The sequence below is a fragment of the Budorcas taxicolor genome, chromosome 1, assembly GCF_023091745.1.
Source record: "Budorcas taxicolor isolate Tak-1 chromosome 1, Takin1.1, whole genome shotgun sequence".
NCBI classification, from domain to species: domain Eukaryota; kingdom Metazoa; phylum Chordata; class Mammalia; order Artiodactyla; family Bovidae; genus Budorcas; species Budorcas taxicolor.
In genome coordinates, this window is record NC_068910.1 from 48,506,328 (window position 1) to 48,525,980 (window position 19,653).

Here is a 19,653-nt window from a genome sequence, read left to right on the forward strand (position 1 = left end):
TCCCAGTGCAAAGGCCTGGGGGCAGGACCAGACTTCTGAGCAGGGTTGGCTGCTGTGCTGGAGCAGAGGGACTACTGTGGGGATGAGAGGTCCCTTGTGTCTGTACCCCCACCTCCCAGTTCTCAGCCCCCTCAGACCACCCCTTTGCTTATGTACTGCTTATACCACTCACCTCGGACAGGCAGCCGTTTCTGGGGACGACACTATATTTAGACTTTTCTCCTCTCTGTGGGCCTGGAACATACTGTGTGTTTTTAAGATGATCAATATGGGATGGGTGCTATTTATAGAGACCCCAAGTCAATTCCTGGGACCTGGGGCCCTTAAATGGTGGAGGAAATCCAGGACTAGGCTTTGTGGGGGCAGCCACCACCGCTGGCAGAGTGTTGGAGCCATCTGACTCACGGACTCTGAAAGTGGTATCACCTCTCCTGGCAGGCCCGCCTCACCCATCTCTGCAGAGTCACCACAGCCTTGGTGTGGGGAGCTTGGATGTCCATAGCCTATCCATCTCCAACTCTGTTTTCTTAAAAAAATAAAAATAAAAAAGGAACGCTTCATGAATTTGGGTGTCATCCTTGGGCAGGGGCCATGCTAATCTTCTCTGTAGCCTTCCAATTTTAGTATATGTGCTGCCGAAGCGAGCACTCCAACTCTGTTTTCTGGAGGAGTACCTGGTGTGCCCCAGGCCCAGCAGAAAATTTCACTGTGATTGTCGAAACCAGAGTCTGGTGGGACAGCCTGTCAATCTCTTGTTCATTCCTCGCTCTGTTTACTACTCTGGGTGAGCAGGAAAGGACCCTCAGGGCCTCCCAGGCTCACCCTACAAGCCAGAGGGAGGTCTGCCCAGGAGTAAATGCGAGGTTGGAGTTGGGAGCTTAGTCTCTCCAGCCAGAGGTCAGTGTGGCCAGGAACAGCCAGGGGAGGCTGCCTGGAGAAGGTGGGATGGGAGTCCAGCCGTGGAAAGCACACCATTAGGAGAGGCAGAAGGGAGCAGGTCAGGTTTTCAGCCTGTTTTCGGAAGAATGTTTATGATCTGAGGCTGGAGTTCTTTCTCTTTCTCCCCTCTTCAGTTCTTCTCCTGATTAAATCTCCCAGGGAGACAGTGGAAAGTCACGTCCCCACAGAGATATTAGCTGAGTGGAAGGACGAAGCTCCTCTCACGGAGTCTGTGTGGGCTCGAGAAGATGCCTCACCCACTTGGAGATCCCGCTGCCCGTCATCTCCAAGGGCATTCACTTCCCTCCTGAGAGCCCCAGGAAGCCAGGGCCGCTGCTGGTTGCCCCCTAGACTCAAGGTCACGCGGGCACGCACGTGGCACTAGGCCCAGAGCGGTGTCTCCCTGGCCCCACCCAGGCCTTGCCCAGGCAGTCCCCGTGCTTTCTGGGAATGGATTTTGAACAGCAGAAAGGCTCTTGCTGGCATCAGGAGGGTAGTAAACACCTTTCTGGCTGGTATTGATTCCTCGAAGGCCTGTGTGAAGGAAGAACCTGGCTCAGGAGGCGGTTTTCCGAGGGACAGCAGGGTGGGGGCAGGGTAATCTGGCTTGAAGTACCAACTCAGTTCTCAGGCTTCATTAGCATCCCTCCATCTGGACTGGGAGGTGCCCGGGAGGATCTAAGATGGGCGCAGGGGGAGATCAGACCATGGGAGGGACCAGCCCATCCCGGTCAATACCTCTTGTGTGGCCATCAAAGCCCCAGCCTCATCGACCTGGGCCGAGAGCAGGGAAGTGGTCCAGAGAGCGTCTAAGAGCCAAGGTGCCTGCTCTCTGCTGCCCGGCACTGCTGCCTGCTTCTGGGCCTCTTCCTGGGGAAAATCCCAGCCCTGGGCCCATTCCCTATAGGGCCCAGGGTGCCCCCCAGGGGACACCCAACTAGTGTAGCGGTGCAGAGAGGGTGAGCGATAGAGGCCTGCCCACCGTGCCCAGACTTGAGCAGAAGAAGTCCCAGGAGCTCAGAAGCCCATTCCAGTGCCAACCCTGCCATTGTGCTGGGTCATGGGCAGTGCAGACTGCCAGTTAATAAAGCAACAGCTAGTTGATAACGAAACTGGAAATGCAGGGGAAAGCCCCCACTCACTTGCTGGGCCTGGGTGCTTCTTAGATGTATAATCGCTGAGCTTCCATTTCAGGAAATGTCTGAGGGAAGAAGGGGAAAAAAAAAAAAAAACCTCCATAAGAATCCCCCGGGGCCGATTGTCCCCAGAGACGGCTGGACTTGGGGGCCCTTCCAGCCCTTGTGCTTTATGATTGAATTAAGGACTTGTCCCCAGATGGGTCACTTGTGTTCCTGTGAATTGCGCAAGTAATTTAAATGGCACTCACCAGCAAATAAAACGTAGATGTCTCAAAAGCATTATGTTAAGCAAGAACACAACAGACAAGAGCCCATACATTGTGATTCCATGTATGAGGGGTTCTAGAACAGACAAAGCTAATCTGCGGTGATAGAAGTCAGAGAAGCTGACTGGAAGGGGACAGTGGGGAGCCATCCTATCTGGGGTAGTCGCTACATGCTCATGCCTGCTGACTCTCTTTAGTCGTGTCTGACTTTACGACTCTATGGACTGTAGCCCGCCAGGCTCCTCTGTTCATGGGATTCTCCAGGCAAGAATCCTGGAGTGGGTTGCCATTTCCTTCTCCAAAGGATCTTCCTGACCAAGGGATCAAACCCAGGTCTCCTGCATTGGAGAAAGATTCTTTACCACTAGCGCCACCTGGGAAGCCCCAGTAGTTACACAGACATGTATTGAGTTGAGTTAAAACTCAGCCAACTGTACACCTAAAATCTATGCATTTGGGGCTGTATATTATGCCTCAGTTTAAAAGAGTGTCAAGGCTCAAGGGCCGCACATTTGGCTCTGCTGTGTTCTGGGCACTTTTGCGGCGTGAACTTTGTAGATTAGTGGATTGGCCTCTCCCTCTGGGGACTCCTAGGTTTCTCTGGGGGAGTTGCGTCTTCTTCAGTGCACACAGTAGGTGCCCCCATAAATGCCTCGGTTGCCATGGCATCTGTATACAGTTCCCCTGTGGAGGCTTTTATTGACCCAGGTATTGAGGAAAGTGAGTTGGAAGGAACCAGGTCAGAGAAAGACTTGGGATGCTGATTGCTGTCTCGGGGGCACCTCTATGCCAGGAGGGTGTTTCCTGAGCCACAGTTGGGCACCTTTCCGGCCCGGTTGCATGTATTGTGTGGGGATGGCTGCTACAGGGTCTGGGGCCGAAGTGCCCAGGGTGACTGAGCTAGCTCTCCAGCTTCTGGTCTCTGAATAGTGGATGGCCCAGGTCTCCACCCAGGAGACCCAGGGCCAGAGGCAGTGCTGGGCCTTGACTGACAGCTCAGAGCTGCTCAGCACACCCTTAGTCATGGGCATTGGAGGGGAGCGGGAGGAGGAGACTTGAGCTTGGGGCGAGGGGGTGCTGTGTGCCCTGTGGAGGGTTTGCGCTTCCCCTGACCTGCCACCGAAACACCACAGGACACTCAGATGAGATGACCTGCCACTTCCTAGCCCCCAGACCCCACCCTTGCTGTGGGGAAGCGGGGATGAAAAGGCAGGAGGCTTGGGCTGAATCCAGGGCTCGGCTCAAAAGTGCCCCTTTTGGACCTGAGCTCTCCCCACAGCTCCCAGTCCAGAAGGGGGCCTGGTCTCAAGGATCCCCTTTTCATCCCTGCCTGAGGAATCACTTGGGCAGAGCAAGCCAGTGAGGTTTTGCTGTCAGCTGAATTAGCCTCAGCTTCTGCCTGAGTGTTGGAATAAATGAGATGCAAATGCATGTAAATGAGGGCATCCCCGGCTTCTGGGGTGGGCGTGTTCACCTCAGAGAGAGATGAGGATGATTCTGCAGGACTTCCCCAGATTGCTGGGGGCTGGGAGGGCGGCTGGGAAAGGAAAGCCCCTTCGTGACCCGGCCCCCCCTTTCCAAGGACCCGGCTCCAGACTGGACAGAGTTAATGCCTGTGCAGCCTCAAAGGAATGGAGCCTGCAGGGAGCCGGTTAGCTGAAGCCCCTGCACGCACAAGGACATGCCAATGTGCCTGTGATCTGGGAGCAGGGACCTGAATGCACAGGCCACGAGCACCAGCTGACACCCCCGCTGAGCCTTTGTCCAAGCTGTTACCCTGGGAGAGCCAGGACTGTGCAGATAATTGCCTGGGCAGGAGGGCTGGCCCGAAACACGCTGTTGACCCCTCCCCTTCCCCCCCCCCCCCCCCCCATCCCAACCTGTGGCTGGAGCCAGCACAGCCACCCACAACCAAGACCAGAAACCCGGGTGGCCACTTTCTAGTCCGCTGAGGATGGCTCGCTTCCCACCCATCCCCCACCCCTCCATCTCTCCTCCCCTTCATTTTCTGCTCCCTCCCTTCCCCCACCCCCAGGTCAGCCAGAAGCAGGTGGAGTTCTGTAAGGGTTTAGGGTCCAGTGGCTGGAACTCTAAGACAGTGCTACCCAATAGAGGTATAATTCGAGCTACAAATGCGAAGTCCCAGAGGCAATTAAAAATGTTCTAGTAGCCACATTTTCCAGAGTAAACAAGTGAAATTAATTGTAATATGTTTTACTTCCCCCAGTACATATATGCAAAATACGGTCAGTTTAAGTTGTAATCGATGTTTTAAAGTTAATAATGAAATAGTTGGCACTCTTTATCGTGCCAAGCAGCTTTCCGCACCGGTGTGGAGGTAACAAGAGCACATCTGCACTGGCCACATACCAGCCACCAGCCACGAGCCACGGGGCGCAGTGGCTTCCCCCTGGGACCAAGCAGCTCCACCGGGCCTGAGCTGGAGAGAAAATCGCTGTCAGAGAAAATGCCGGCTCTGGGCAGGGGCAGAAATCAGCCCCTGCAGAAATCAGGGGCAGAAATCAGCCAGGTCTCCCTGGCCACGCATGGGCACCTAGGGGTGGTCCTGGCCGGCTGGGCTGCGCCAGAGGAGGACCAGCCTCCATGGAGGCTGATGGGCTGGCTCTTAGCTTTGGAGCCAGGATCACAGACATGCTCAGTCCAGAAGGGCAGGCCACAGGTAACCGTGACCCTTCCTCCTTGCTTTCCATGCTGTCAGAGGCGGGAGGCAGTGTCGTGCAGTGGCTAGTCTCACGGGCCTGGCTTCACCACGGATGGTGGCAGCAGGTCTCCCATCTGTAAAATGGGCATAATAACCTCCCCTTGTCCTAGGATTGTTGTGTGAAATTACTCCCAGGCAGATAATGAGCAGGTGATGCTGCTGGGATGACCCACCTCAGCTCATGGCTGGGGAGACTGAGGTCCAGAAAGGATGAGGTGGGTGGTCATAACATTGTCCAAGGTCACGGTGTGGTTAGTGGCTGGGCAATAGGAAGGTTAATCTGGCACTTCTATTCACGCATCCGTTCCTTCATTCGCCAGGCCGTTATAGGCTCCTCTTGGGGGCCAGACTGTGCTTTGGGTGAGGGAGAGGCAGATATGGAAGCAAATTATTCCACCTTGTGATAAAGCCAAGTATGGGAATGCAGTATGCCAGGAACACAGGGAAGGGAAGGGCCAGCCAGGCAGGGAGGACAGGTGTGGCCGCAAGAAGGTTTTTCCGAGAAGGGTCTTCTGAGCTGGACTTCCTGGGAGAAAAAAGAATGGCAACAATAACCACAATGATTATAGCAAATGACACTCACTGAACGCTTTCTGTGTGCTGAGCATGTGCAAATGTTAATATACTTGTGCCTCAGAACAGCCCCCTGAGATAGGTACTGTTATTAACCCCATTTTACCTGTGGGAAAAGTGAGGTAGAGAACCATCAACTGATGGTTACCCAAGAACTTGCCCAGGAACATACAAGTGGCCAGGACCCGGGATCACACAGGCAGTCTTGCTTCCGAGCCACAGCCCTGACTTTGCCGCTGTCCCGCATTGGACTTGGAAGCCTTTCAGAGACGGAGAGGCACGCAGACCCAGACACAAGGCTGGGTTCTCTGGTCCAGGGCATTCCTCATGCCAGTCTCAGCAACACCGGGTGGAAATATCCTCACAAGCTACCACAGTCTCTTTGCTGGTGGCTCGTCTCCCTTTCCTATCATCGCACCTGTTGATTTGGAATCCGTCACCTAAGGAAGAAGGGTATTCTAAGAAGTCATTTGTAGGGCTGTGTACAGTGGGTGCTGACTAAATGTTCACTGAGTCATTCAGTTAATAAAATGAGTCTATGTGTTGAGGTATTGATTAGTCCCAACCGATTCTCCTCAAGGAAGAAAGGAAGTGGCTCCTGGTTCCCTTGCCTCTGCCCATGGGGAGTGAGCTTCTGCTTCCTGAGCGCCCTGAGCCCCTGGGACTGAGGGGGCAGGGGTAGAGCAGGGGTGAAACCAGTGCCCAGGGCAATGGGTGCTCCGGCCTGAGGCCACCTGGGCTGCAGGGCAGAAAGGAGGCTCCCAGAGCCAAGGAAGCCAGCAGAGATTTTCTAGGAAGCCAGGGAACCACTTCCACAGAGCGCTTTGCATAAATTTACATGGCAAAGAATATTCTTTGCCTGTTGTGTTCCAGAGGCTCCAGTTCCAAGGCGACCAAAATGCCAGACGTGACTCAGGAACTGCCTTCAGAATCTGGGAGGAGAGTGGGCAGGAAGGGGCTGCAAGGAGGGGTTAGGCTGGAGTCGGGTCCCTCCTTACCCCAGGGCACAGCCAGCTGGCCTAATTTTCCCAGGACTGACGGGCATTTGGGGATTCAGGAATTTCAGTGCTGACACCGGGATGTGTGCGTGTCCGTCCTCCACCCCGACACTACGCGGCTGCACTGCGGGCTGCCAGGCTGTCGTGCCCCATGTCCCGGCATCATAACCACCGCCGTTGACCCAGCACCAGCTGTGTGCCCTGTGCATTCAGGGAATCTTCTTTCAGGAAGATGTAAAAAGATGAGACAGTCTAGGGAGGTCCCGTTTCTGGTGTGAACAGTCAATACTCTTCCCCTACAGCATCTCCGCCCTGATGTGAATTCCTGTACCTACAGGCCAGTGACTCAGAGGAGGGAGGGACCCAGCCTTGCCCTAAGAAGAGGTTTCCCACAAGTCTGGGGAGACCAGACCCACTCCACCAACTGTCAGAGGGCAGCTGAGGCCAGAAAGGGACGCAGGACGAGATGCAGGCTCGGCCTCCTGGCCCAGAGGAGGGAGGTCAGTGTGGGCGGGGGCAGTCAGAGAGGGTCTCCTGGAGGAGGTGGGGCAGTGAGAGGAGCAAGTGGCGACTCATGCTCAGGCCATCAGCGCAGGCCAGCGGCAGTGCCGGGGGTATCTGAGCCAGGGAGTGGTGGGAGCCGCACATGGCGGGTGGAAGGAACCAGGGAGGAGGCGGTGGCAGTGGAATCAGGCTAGTCCCAGTCGGAGCCAAGAAGCCCATCCCAGGGCAGTGGCTGTGGAGATGGAGGCCTGATGTCTGGTGGAGATGGGGGATTGTGGCCAGTGTCCAAGGAAACGATGTCAGGAGGAGCCGGTTTGAAAAGGAGGGCTCACCGTTTGCTCCCAAGAACTCTCAGGAGCCAGCAGAGCTTAGGGAGAGATGCACGTGGTAATCCGCTGATGGACTTGGGACAGGATGGAGTAAGGGCTCCTTAGAGCTTAAGTGACAGAACAGGGGGAACTGGCCCAGGAAGAGGGATCAGCTGGAAGAAGCTGACCCAGCCTAGGGGGCTGGTGAAGATGCTGGTGCAGATGGAGAATTTGGTACAAATGGAGAAGCCGATATAAACGGAGTTGTTATTGTTTAGTTGCTCAGTCGTGTCCGACTCTTTGAGACCCCGTGAACTGCAGCATGGCAGGCCTCCCTGTCCTTTACCATCTCCCGGAGTTTGCTCAAACTCATGTCCGTTGACTTGGTGATGCCATCCAGCCATCTCATCCTGTGTCGTCATCCCCTTCTCCTCTTGCCTTCAGTCTTTCCCAGCATCAGGGTCTTTTCCAGTTGAGTCGGCTCTTTACATCAGGTGGCCAAAGTATTGGAGCTTTCGCTTTGGTCCTTCCAGTGAATACTCAGGATTGATTTCCTTTAGGATTGACTGATTTGATCTCCTGGCAGTCCAAAATGGAGAGACTGGTTCAAGTAGAGAGACTGGTACAGGTGGAGAGACTGTTGCCAGTGGAGAAGTTGGTGCAGATGGAGACGCTGTCCTGGGTGAGGGCGAGAGTCATGAAATGCTGGCGTCTAGAAGAGTATGACCTTTGTGTGATCGCTGAATCAAATCTGGCACCGGCTCCCCGGTGTGATGGACCTGTGAGAGACAGAGGCCCCCTGTACTTCCCCAGCCAGAGGTGGGTTCTTCCCACAGAGCTGAGGGCCTGTACACCTATGCCAGAAGGGTATGGAGTCTGGAGTGTCCTCAGATCTACGCCGACATCTCCTTACCCCGCTGTCACCGGAAAGCTTGCAGCCAGGGCTCAGCCAGTCTCAGCCTCAGCCTCAGCAGGGCGTGGGCCCCGAGCTTCTGAGGGAAGGGCAGGGCCAGAGCCAGGTGCAGGCAGCGGAGAACAAGGGAGAAAACAGATCCCACTCGCCCACAGTGGGCCACCTGTGGGGACCCAGAGACAAAGCACGCTCTTGGCAGGTTTACTTTGGAACCTGAAGCTGCCCTGCTGCTGGGGAGCCGGGAACTTCCTCTGGAATCTGGTTTCACAAACCACCAAGCCCCTGGGGTTTGGTTCCCTGCTGGAAGCCAGCTGCGGAAAGACCCTTCCCAGGACCCAGGGCCCCATTGTTGGGGCTTCATGATTACTTTATTAGATAATATCTAACAATGGTTCTTGGAGAAGGCGATGGCACCCACTCCAGTGCTGGTGCCTGGAGAATCCCAGGGACGGAGGAGCCTAGTGGGCTGCAGTCCATGGGGTCTCGAAGAGTCGGACACGACTGAGCGACTTCACTTTCACTTTTCACTTTTCTGCATTGGAGAAGGAAATGGCAACCCACTCCAGTGTTCTTGCCTGGAGAATCCCAGGGACGACGGAACCTGATGGGCTGCCGTCTATAGGGTCGCACAGAGTCGGACGCGACTGAAGCGACTCAGCAGCAGCAGCAGCAGCAGCAATGGTTCTAATACACGTGCATGCTCAGTTGCTCAGTCGTGTCTGACTCTGCAACCCCATGGACTGTAGCCCACCAGGCTTTCTGTGCATGGGATTGCCCAAGCAAGAATACTGGAGTGGGTTGCTGTATCCTCCTCCAGGGGATCTTCCCGACCCAGGGATTGAACCCGTGTCTCTTACAATTGCAGGTGAACTCTTTACCACCAAACCACCTGGAAAGCCCCAGTTTTAAAGTAATCATGGCATAAATGACATTCGAGATATTGCAGCCCCTCTCATGGGACAGGGAAATAGCTGCATTTCTGTTGGTCACCGGTAATGCTGGCCCTTCCATATTGCTGCCTACATTCCTAATGGACGGAGATGTTAAGTTTCAGGTAGAGGTTAATTTGAGAAAGAGATGCAATCCCCTCCCCTGAATTTTTTTCCCATCACTCCAAGAGGTCTGTTAGGTGCCTCTGAATTGCAGAGACAGAGCTGGTCTCCTGACTGTTAGCAGTCAGGAGAAAATGGTTATTCAGTTAGGGAGTGAAGGGGAACTAGAAATTACCTATTTCAGAGGAACTGGAAATTACCTATTTCCTGACCTGGATGCTAGATACTGGGTGAGTTCAGTTTGGAAATTCACCCACATGTGTGTACACTTAGGATATGGGCACCAATCTGTAGGAAAAGTTGATTTCAGTACAAATTTTACAAACACTTTTACTGGAACAGATGTATATGCAGGTGCAAGCTTGCGCGCGCACACACACACACACACACACACATACACGGGTATGTACCAGTAAAGACTCCATAGGTCCATGGGCATCCACGTGTCTCCAGAAACCTTGCAGGCGTGTGGACACAGATGGATACAGTGAGACAGAGAACACTATTTTTAGGAAATAATTCCAAGCAAAAGAGGAGGTTTCCTGATTTACGGGACTAGTGATTGCTCAGAGTGAAGAGGATTGCCCTGCAAGGAAGGGGCTGCTGGCATCCAGGCTGGCTTCTTTTTTAAAAAGGATAAAAAGAATAATGAGTTTATTGTTTTTGTAAAAGTAACACAAAATCATCATAAATAATTCAAGAACTGAAGAAGAGCACAAAGAAGAAAGTTAAAAATTACCTAAATTCCTAGCCTGGGGGAAAAAAATTGCCATTCACATTTGGTGATAAGTATTACAGTTGCCTGTCTTTGTGCATGCAAAGATGGAGGTAGAGAGGGACAGCCTTTGATTAAAGGGGGACCTACTCCTTCACCTGCTGTTTTCAACAAGGATGTTCCTTTCGCTTTACTGGAGGGAAAGAGAAGAGCAAGTGGCTGAAGGACGGGTGGTTCTGACAGTGTCCTGGGACCTCTCTCCTCTGGCTTCCCTTCACACATTCCGCGCCATGCCTCCCTTGGGACCTGAGGCACCCTTTGAGACCTGGCTGTGTTGTGTTTGCTCACTGTTTACCTGTCACCTGGCCAGGTGCCTACTTCGAGGTGCTTGGGGCCCCCGCCCTCGGTGGGGTATGCACAGGGGTCAGGGTGGCAGCCACTTGTTGGGGTCAGCAGTGACGTGTGTCAGGAGTCAGATCAAGGCCAAGCCGATCTTTGACGGAAAGGGATTTTGTCCTGGCAGAGACCTCCAACAGGTGCCCGGCCTTGCCTGGGTTTGATGTGGTAATTAGCAACACGGCCTTCCCCTCCCATTGGCTGAGGTGTCCCACTGGGGAGCTGGGCTGACCACATCCTGTTTTGGTGGGGCAGTCGGGCACACATTCTCCAGCCTCCGTATCAGAGTCAGAGCCTGTTCACACCAGGTCCTGGATCATCTGAGGCCACTGGGGGCCACATTCTCCCCGTATGGCGTCACGCGCAGGCGCCTGGCTGGAAGTCCTAGCGGAGGCGGGGTCACCGTTTGCTGGTTCTGCTGTCTCTTGGGGTTTGTTCAGACTCAAGGGGAGGGGAGCGAGTGGAGGCATAGGGGAGTCTCAGATGCTCCGTCAGCATTTCCCATCTCTGGAAGGCTGTCTCCCTCGGGGATTTCCTTGAGATCCTCGGGGGTGGGCTCTGAGGCAGCTGTGTACACCAGGTTGCCAACATCTGGATGGCAGCTGCCAAATCATTACCCAGCTGTTTCCCCAAACCTGCAGGACTTTCCCTGGGCCTTGGTCAGCAGATCCAGATGCCCCAGCCATTGCCAGATGTTGGCACCTCCGTGCCCCAAGTGAAGTCTGGGCACCCCCGCACAGGTACACGGTGGGAAGACCAGACAGACTGTCCCCCGCCCTCTGGTCCCACCACTCAGGCCAGAGAGCTGCCTGGAAAAGAAGCCCAGAGTTGGTACACTGGCCCGGGAGGCCTCTGATCGCCCTCCTAGGGTCCCAGGGTGACCTGCAGAGGAGACAAGCTGAGAGGAAGGGCAGTGCCGGGAACCTTCTAATGCGCCTGCCCCTCGCCTACGCATTCACCCATTCATTCCCTCACGCACTCGTTCAGGACCAGCCCTGCCAGAGATCTAAAGACGACCACCCCCCTCCCTGCCCCTTCCCGTCGAGTGTCCCCATCAGCCCAGAGTGTGGGGGGACAGCAGTAGTGAGAAGTGTGTCAAAGTGGGCTTGGTCAGGAAACCCACAGGTGTGAGGGTTTCCTTTTGTATTGAATAGGGTAGGATGAAGGGTCACTGGTGACCCAGTTTCTCATGCGTACTTGCTTTCAAAGTTGCTCCTCGGGATGGGGAAGGGACAAGTGCCCCTGCTGCAGATCCCCTTGCATTCCCTGCAGCCCGGAGGATTCCGGGTTTCCCCGGGTTGGCATCGGCAGGGTGTGCCTGTGGAGAGGTGGGGGGCATCTCTGCAAGGATGTGGGTCCTTCCCTCCACCAGGCGCAGCCGCTCCCCCCAGGTCTGAGCACCCTGGCCCCCGGCCCTGCATGCAGCATCAGCCCCATGTCTGTGTGTCTTTCAGCTTCCCTACAGGCAGCGTGAGGACAGCCTGTGCCCCAGAAGCAGGATGAGAAGATGGCAGACTTCCTGTTACCTCGGGGCACCAGCAGCTTCCGCAGGTTCACCCGGGAGTCTCTGGCGGCCATCGAGAAGCGCATGGCGGAGAAGCAGGCCCGGAGCTCGGCCGCCTCGCAGGAGAGCCGCGATGGGCTGCCTGAGGAGGAGGCTCCCCGGCCCCAGCTGGACCTTCAGGCCTCCAAAAAGCTGCCGGATCTCTACGGCAACCCACCCCGAGAGCTCATCGGGGAGCCCCTGGAGGACCTGGACCCCTTCTATAGCACTCAAAAGGTGACTGCCACCCACTCCCACCCCGCCTCCCCGCAGCATCTCAGTCAACCAGGCAGATAGGGAGAGGGTCTCGCCTCCATACGGGGCTCTCTTTGGGGCTGGCTCCCTTGGGCCTCAGGGAAGTGAGTCATTAGCAATCTATATTCCAATCACCTTAACTTTGGAGTTCCAGAAAAAAAGCCCAGAATTATGCAGCCTGAGATGGTTCGGTGCTATGAAGGAAAGAGCAGGCAGCCACTCTGGAAATCTTGCCTCCTGATGGAACATCTACTCAGGGAATAATCCGTGGTCAGATTTCCGCCCCTGGAGGACTCCTGATCCTGTGGTGTGTGTGTCAGTCAGAGTCGGGCCCTGAGTCCTGTCCTGAGTTGAGTTTGAGCCTCAGAGCACGGCATGGGATCCCTCCCCCAAGCAGGGACAGCGTGTAGCCTCCGCCCCCCGCCCCAGAGAATTTGCTGGGCATTGGCTGTGCCATCACGGCTCGGGCTGGGGGCCACAGCAGCAGCATCTGGGCCTTGTGGGCTGGTGATGGGACTGTGACGGCTCATGGGAAATCTGAGAGGAGTGGGAAGCCGGTGGCTTTGCCATTGTCCCTTCAGAGTGCGGGGAGAGGAAGGGACTTTGGTCCACTGTGTGTGTGCCTTAGTCACTCAGCCGTGTCCGACCCCATGGACTGTAGGCCGCCAGGTTCCTCTGTTCATGGAATTCTCCAGGCAAGAATACTGGAGTGGGTTGCCATTCTGTTCTCCAGGGGATCTTCCCGACCCAGGGACTAAACCTGGGTCTCCCACATTGCAGGCAGATCCTTCTACCGCCAGAGCCACCAGGGAAGCCCTTTGTCCACTTGGATGGGTTACTCAAGCTTCCTCCAGCATGAATTTCTACCCAGGAGATAAATTCCCCAATCTGGGGCCCCTGCGCTGTCCTCACCTCTCAGCACCATGTGCCCAGGCCTACACCCGGCCAGACCTTGGGCACACAGAGCTCCTGCAGAGGCCTGAGTCCCCAGCCCAGCTGCCCACACTTTGGGCTGCATGGCCAGGGGAAGGTGGGTTTCAATTTGGTGGAGGCCTCTCCCCAGAAGGCTAGGTGCCAAGCAAGATCGGTCCTGCCCACATCACTGCAGTCAGTCCCCGGGCTGAGGAGGCATTGAGACAGACAGGCTGGCGTTCCCAGGGCAGGGCCAGCACCTGCTGTTTGTGAGTGTGTGTCAGTGTTACCAGGCGTCCGAGTGGTGTGTCACTATGCACTATGCATCCAGGAGACCAGGGGTCTGAGAGTGGGAGTGATGCGCAGTTGTCTCCCTGTGTGCACGCGTGTGTGCACGGGTAGAGGCCAAGCCCACCCAGGCTATATGCACATGTGGGAGAAGAGACGGTGAATTTGCCTTCACTCCCCACCCCCCAATTCAGGTGACTCAGGCTCGGTGAAGGTGAGGCCTCTGGCTATATTGGGATTAGTCAGGGTGGGTGGGCCAGATCCTGGTTGGTCAGAGCTAGAATTAGGGCTGGGGTTAAGGCCACAGCTGGGACAAGCATGGGTTGAGTGGTGCATCAAAGTGGTGATGGGGCTGGAGTTCACAGACTGGAGTCATGGCAGAGGGACCCAACTGAGGGCGGACCAGAGCTGGGCTGGGCTCTGGGAGCTGGTGGCAGCTGAGCCGGGGGCAGTCAGGGACACTCTCCTGTCCCTGTGACCAGGGACACTTGAGCAGTGGCCCCAGGTAGGATTCTGGCCTCTAACCCCCTGTCTTGCCTTGCTGACCCCTGGTCACACTGCCTGCAACCCCACGGGGTGACGCAGGTACCAGAGCAGAACTTTCAGTCCTGATCTTTCTGGACAACTTGTCTTCCTACCCAGAGTAAATAGAACCTTATCTCACCAGCTCAGCCCTGGGAGAAGCCCAGCCCCAGGCCTTGCCGCCTCCGCAGTGCCTGCGGTAGCCAACGGGGATGGACCGCTGTCCTCAGAGACGGCGCTGGGCCCAGGTGCCCACTCCACGTGCTACGGTGCCGCCTCCAGCACCCACCGTCCACTCCCATGCCTCACTGTGCTGAGTAGATGGAACTTCCAGAAGCGTGAAGAGCAGGTTTACCCTGGGCAACGCATGACCCTAGTGAGGAAGACACCAGGTCATGGCCTCTGGTGTCAGCTGGGGCTACCATCTGTCTGGACTCCAGGAGACAGGGTCCCAGGGAAAGTTTCTGTCTCCTGGGCTGAGTTCTGCATTTTCCTCATCCCTCTTTGGTTGTCCCTGCTGACCCAGCTCCCTCATCGCACACTCTGCCTTCTGTGGGCCCGGTGGGGAAGCACAGAGGGGTCAGAGGGAGAGGGGAACCAGGAGGGGCGTCAGCTGGGTCCTGGCCTCTGCTATGATAACAGCTCAGCTAGGATCATGAAAGGCCCCTTCTCATTGAAATGAAACTAAATCTACGCAACCTGACAATCCCCTGAACTTGCTCTTGTCCCAGCCCAGCCATGGGTGACCTGCCAGCTCCCGGTACCCACCCCCCGCTCTGTCAGGCAGTCTCCTCTTCCTCTCACCCTACCCCTCTGCCAGAGTTTTAGGCCTCTGAGCCCACACCTGCCCCCCAGGAGTTCCTCTCCGTTAAGGACCTAGGGCTGCCACCCTGCCTAAAGTGGCTCTCTGTCCACAGACCTTCATCGTCCTGAACAAAGGCAAGACCATCTTCCGGTTCAGTGCCACCAACGCCTTGTACGTCCTCAGCCCCTTCCACCCCATCCGGAGAGCGGCTGTGAAGATCTTGGTTCATTCATATCCTTTGCGATCCATCCCTGCTGGGTGGGCCCCACCTGGGGAAAGAGGGTGGATGGGGAGTTTAACACTGAGAGCGATGTTGATTCCTGGTCGGTCTTCAAACAAGCAAGCACACAGTTGTCACCTGGGAGCCAGTTGGATATCAGTCTCTCAGACCCCACCCCAAGACCTGCCAATTCGGCATCTGCATTTTAACAAGATCCTGGGGGATAGTGGACACATGAAGGCTTGGGAGATTCGGCTGATTCTTCAGGAGAGAAGCGTCTTAGAAGCTGAGCTACCGAGGAAAGCAGAAGAAATGAGGCCGGTCAGTGTCCCCTGATTCTGGTCTTGGCTCCCCATGTCCCCTCGCATTGCACCCCCCCGACCCTGCCACGCCCTGCACCTCCCCACCCACTGGCAGGGACCTCTGGCAGGTCACCGGGGCTCAGCCAAGGAGAAACTGCTTCCCAATCAGGAGGCCTCTGGTTTAGTCATACGTGGGCCTCTTTCAAGGGAGGCAACACTTGCTTTTTGATTAGGTGTTGACAAAATGTTTGCAGTTTCAGAGTATCTCAAAGAACTCTGGTTAGCATTAAATTATATAAACCACAGCCTGAAAAAGCTTCAGGCTGTGGAGGAGACCGATGGGTGGGCTGTGGTGTGATGAGGGATGGGTACTGGTCTTTGGGTCCTAGAAGGATCCCGTTCAGACCAAGCATGAAACAGGGAAATGGCTGTTCTTTGGACTTCAGAAAAGGGATCCCAGGCGCAGAGCCTCTTGGGGAGGGCGGGTGTCTGGCCGTGGGGTCAGAGGTGCCTGTGTTTCGGCGTGAGGGCCTGGACAGCTTTGCTTTAGCTGAAGCTGGCTTGGCCGTTAATTGATCAATGCCCCTGGGCTCAGCAGTGCGATTAGTTGTGGGGTTGGCAGGTTGGGCCCAAGGGAGCTCCCTAAAGTCTCCTCTCTGTTCCCCTTCTGGTTGGAAGGCCAAGGCCTCTGGGCAGGGCAGGAGGCTTGGGGAAAATGGCTGTCCAGTGAGGAACTGAGTAACCGAATGCTGACTACTCAGGGGGCCTTTCCTATCCAGGCAGGGTTGAGAAGTGCCCATTCCTGGCTCCATGGTCTGCCCACATGTGCCCCAGTGCTGACCCCAAACCTGGGGCCACTCAGAGGGCCTTAGGGCCCATTCATTTTCTGCATGCAGTTGCTCTCTGGCCCGCTCCAGCTTGCTCTGGCCTTTCTCCTGGGGATCCGGAGACGTGTACATCCAGGGAACGCCGCTCCCCATTTAGGCCGTGACCGTAGCATCAGCAGGGTGGTCTCCAGGGTGGGCAGACACCGTGGGGAGGGACTGTGTTCATGGAGCAGCCTGCTACTCACAGCTGCATCCTGCTTTGTGAGGCATGGGTGGTTCTGGATTTAATTTTGAGCCATTCCCAAGCTTTCTGTAGGTGCTACACACGTTGCCTGGCACTCTGGGGTGCTTATCAAACTGGATAAGTCCCTGTCCTTGCCCCCTTGGGAATTTTACAGCCCCCCCACCCCGGCCCCCGCCCAAGAGTGATTAGACAACCACATGAGGAAGTTGTCATTTTGCTGGCGTGTGGGCATAGCCTGGTGAGAGCAGTGCGGTAGGAGGAAAGGCCAGCCTTCTTGCTCTGAGCCTCTCTCGGGACTCACTGCGAGGGCGTGGCCTCACTGAAAGCATGCTCTGGCTCCCACCTGGGGCTTCTCCTCCAGGTATCTAACCAACCAGCTCTGTTTAGCAGTCAGCTCAGCCCCTGGGGATGCACCTGCAGCAAGGCTGGGCCACGAGGCGGCTGAGGCCAGGGAGGCAGGTGGGCCAGGGGGACAGCAGGGCCAACACAGTCCCCAGCCTGGCCAGAGGGTCCACCAAAAGTGGTGGCTCTCAGGCTGTGAGGAGCTGGTTCCGCCTGGCAGGACTGCCCCTGAGGGCTCTGAGGTGGACCTTGTTTCCCAGGGCAGCTGCCCCAGGGAGAGGCTCAGCATCTGGGAGGCCCTGCGCTGGGCTCTTAGAGGCTCCCTGATGCTCTACTACCTGGGGATGGAAGAGCACGGCGGGCCTCCCACAGCGCCCCCTAGCGGGCTCGGGAGGCACTGAGGGAGAGGAGGGGCCTGGATTGTGCGTTTGGGGAGCAGCCCTTCTGTGTCCTTGGGTCTCGCCCTCAAAGTGTGGTACACTGATCAGCAGCAGCAGCATCACAAGAATCTTACAGGAACTGCTGACTCTCGGGTCCAGAACCTGTGTTTTAGGAAAGTGTCCATGATTTGTAGCTTCCCTGGTGGCTCACTGGTAAAGAATCCGCCTGCCAGTGCAGAAGATGCGGGTTCAATCCCTGGATCAGGAAGATCGCCTGGAGAGGGAAGTGGCAACTCACTTCCAGTTTTCTTGCTTGGGAAAGCCCGTGGACGGAGGAGCCTGGCGGGCTACAGTCCGCGGGGTTGCAAAGGGTCAGGCATGACAGCGAAAAACAACAACTGTGATTTGCGCACTCACTGCTCGAAGGCAGTCACTTCTAAATGTCAGTCTGAGTGGCACCAGGGAAGTTTGTTAAAAATGAAGACTCCCAGCCCCTTCCAGACCAGAACCGCCAGTGTGAGGCCTCAAATCTACAAGTTCTTCATGCATTTTTCAATCAAGATAAAATTCACATACCATAAAATTTACCATTTAAAGTGTACAGTTCAGTACACTTATATTCAGTACCGTATATTCATAAGGCTGTGCAACCATTACCACTCTCTAATTCCAAAGCATTTTTATCACCAAGAAGGAGTCCCATGCCGATCAGCAGTCACCATGCATTTCTAAAGCATACAGATTTCAAGTCTCGGATTACAAAATTTTCCTCTCTCTCTCTGTCTGTGGATAGATAGATAGATAGATAGATGACTATACATAGCTAGGCTTCCCTGGTAGCTCAGCTGGTAAAGAATCCACCCGCAATGCCGAAGACCCTGGTTCTATTCCTGGGTGGGGAAGATACCCTAGAGAAGGGATAAGCTACCCACTTCAGTATTCTTGAGCTTCCCTGGTGACTCAGATGGTTAAGAATCCACCTACAATGCGGGACCTGGGTTCAGTCCCTGAGTTGGGAAGATCCCCTGGAGGAGGGCATGGCAACCCCCTCCAGTATTCTTGCCTGGAGAATCCCTAAGGACAGAGGAGCCTGGTGGGCTACAGTCCATGGGGTCGCAAAGAGTCAGACACGACTGAGTGACTAAGCATAACGCAGAATATACATAGGTATACACACACGTGCGCCGGCTTCCCTGGTGGCTCAGCAGTTAAGAATCCGCCTGCAGTGCGAGAGACACAGGAGATGTGGGATTGATCCCTGGGTTGGGAGGATCCCTTAGAGGAGGAAATGGCAACCCCCTCCAGTATTCTTGGCTGGAGAATCCTCATGGACAGAGGAGCCTGGTGGGCTACAGTCCCTGGGGTCACAGAGAGTCGGACACGACTGAAGTGATTGAGCACACACACGTTTTGTGTGGCATAAAACATATGACATAAAATTGACCATCTTAACCATTTTTAAGTATCCAGAACAGTCATGCTGACATTGCTGTGCCACAGATCTCTAGTAACTTTTTCACGTTGCTAAACTGAAGCTAATTGTCTGCTTACATTGCTACAGATATTCAAACATCTCAGCCCCCAGTGTGCAAAGTTTTGTGCCAGGCCCTTTAGAAAGGGCAGTAGGGATAAAGACTGACTTGAAAGCAGGCAGGAACACAGGTCCTGCTCTCCAGAAAGAAATTCCTCTCACTTGTGACAATCCAGGCATTCCCAGGGACCGGCTGGCAAGTGCACGATAACTCTGTTCAGCTTTGCTCTGGGCTCCACGCTCGCAGTGCGTCCCTGGGAAGTTGCCTAAAAAGTAAATATGGGCATGGAGAGCTTTTTTTCCCGATGTATTTTTGTTATAATCCTGCAGAATGTGTTCCTGCCAGGATTAAATAAAAGAAACCAGCAGAACTCCAAATTCCACTGCAGTCACATTCAGAGACGCTGCACATCCACGGCGGGCAGCTTTTTGCCTTCCTGGGTGCACAGGATCTGTTCACAAAGTCCTCCCACGTTCTTCCAGATTCAAATGGGCAATCAAACCGTGTGTGTGTGTGTGTGTGTGTGTGTGTGTGTGTGTGTGTGTGTGTGCGCAGTGTGTTCATTTAATAGAACAAATATATGAAAATACGCTGACTGTTAATTCCCTTCTCATTGGGAGTTTTTTGACTCCTTACCATCTGAAGACAGGCAGCCCCAGTTTCAGGCATTCCCCACAATCCAGGCTGGCAGTCTTTGCTGGCATTTTAATTATGAGGCTGGGAGTGGGTGTTTAGGGACAATGACATGACAGGATTGAAGATGTTCGGCTCGGCTCAGCCCTGGAGAGCTGGCCTCTGCCACTGCCTACGCACGAAACCCGCTCAGTCGTCGGCCTGCAACCACCAGGCAGTGCAAACAGGTGTGCTCCGGCCGGGAGCGCGCCTGACTTCTCTCTCTGGTTATTGGCTCTGTGGTGGTTCCATGGGAACTCAGGGATGCTTGGGCAGAGTCACGT

At 55.2% G+C, this 19,653-nt stretch overlaps 1 protein-coding gene and 1 non-coding gene across 2 annotated transcripts in view; one reads left to right on the plus strand and one right to left on the minus strand.

Moving 5' to 3' along the window:
- Window positions 1–541: 541 nt before the first annotated feature.
- Window positions 542–648, minus strand: LOC128057876 (U6 spliceosomal RNA). The gene has a single exon (XR_008200344.1). It is a non-coding gene; the product is annotated as a U6 spliceosomal RNA (small nuclear RNA).
- Window positions 649–12,032: 11,384 nt separating this feature from the next.
- Window positions 12,033–19,653, plus strand: part of SCN5A (sodium voltage-gated channel alpha subunit 5) — an 85,820-nt gene continuing 78,199 nt past the window's right edge. Inside the window, exons 1-2 of the mRNA XM_052649864.1 lie at window positions 12,033–12,305; window positions 14,963–15,081. Of these exons, the coding sequence (XP_052505824.1) occupies window positions 12,033–12,305; window positions 14,963–15,081 (392 nt within the window). The remainder of the gene's footprint in view (window positions 12,306–14,962; window positions 15,082–19,653) is intronic.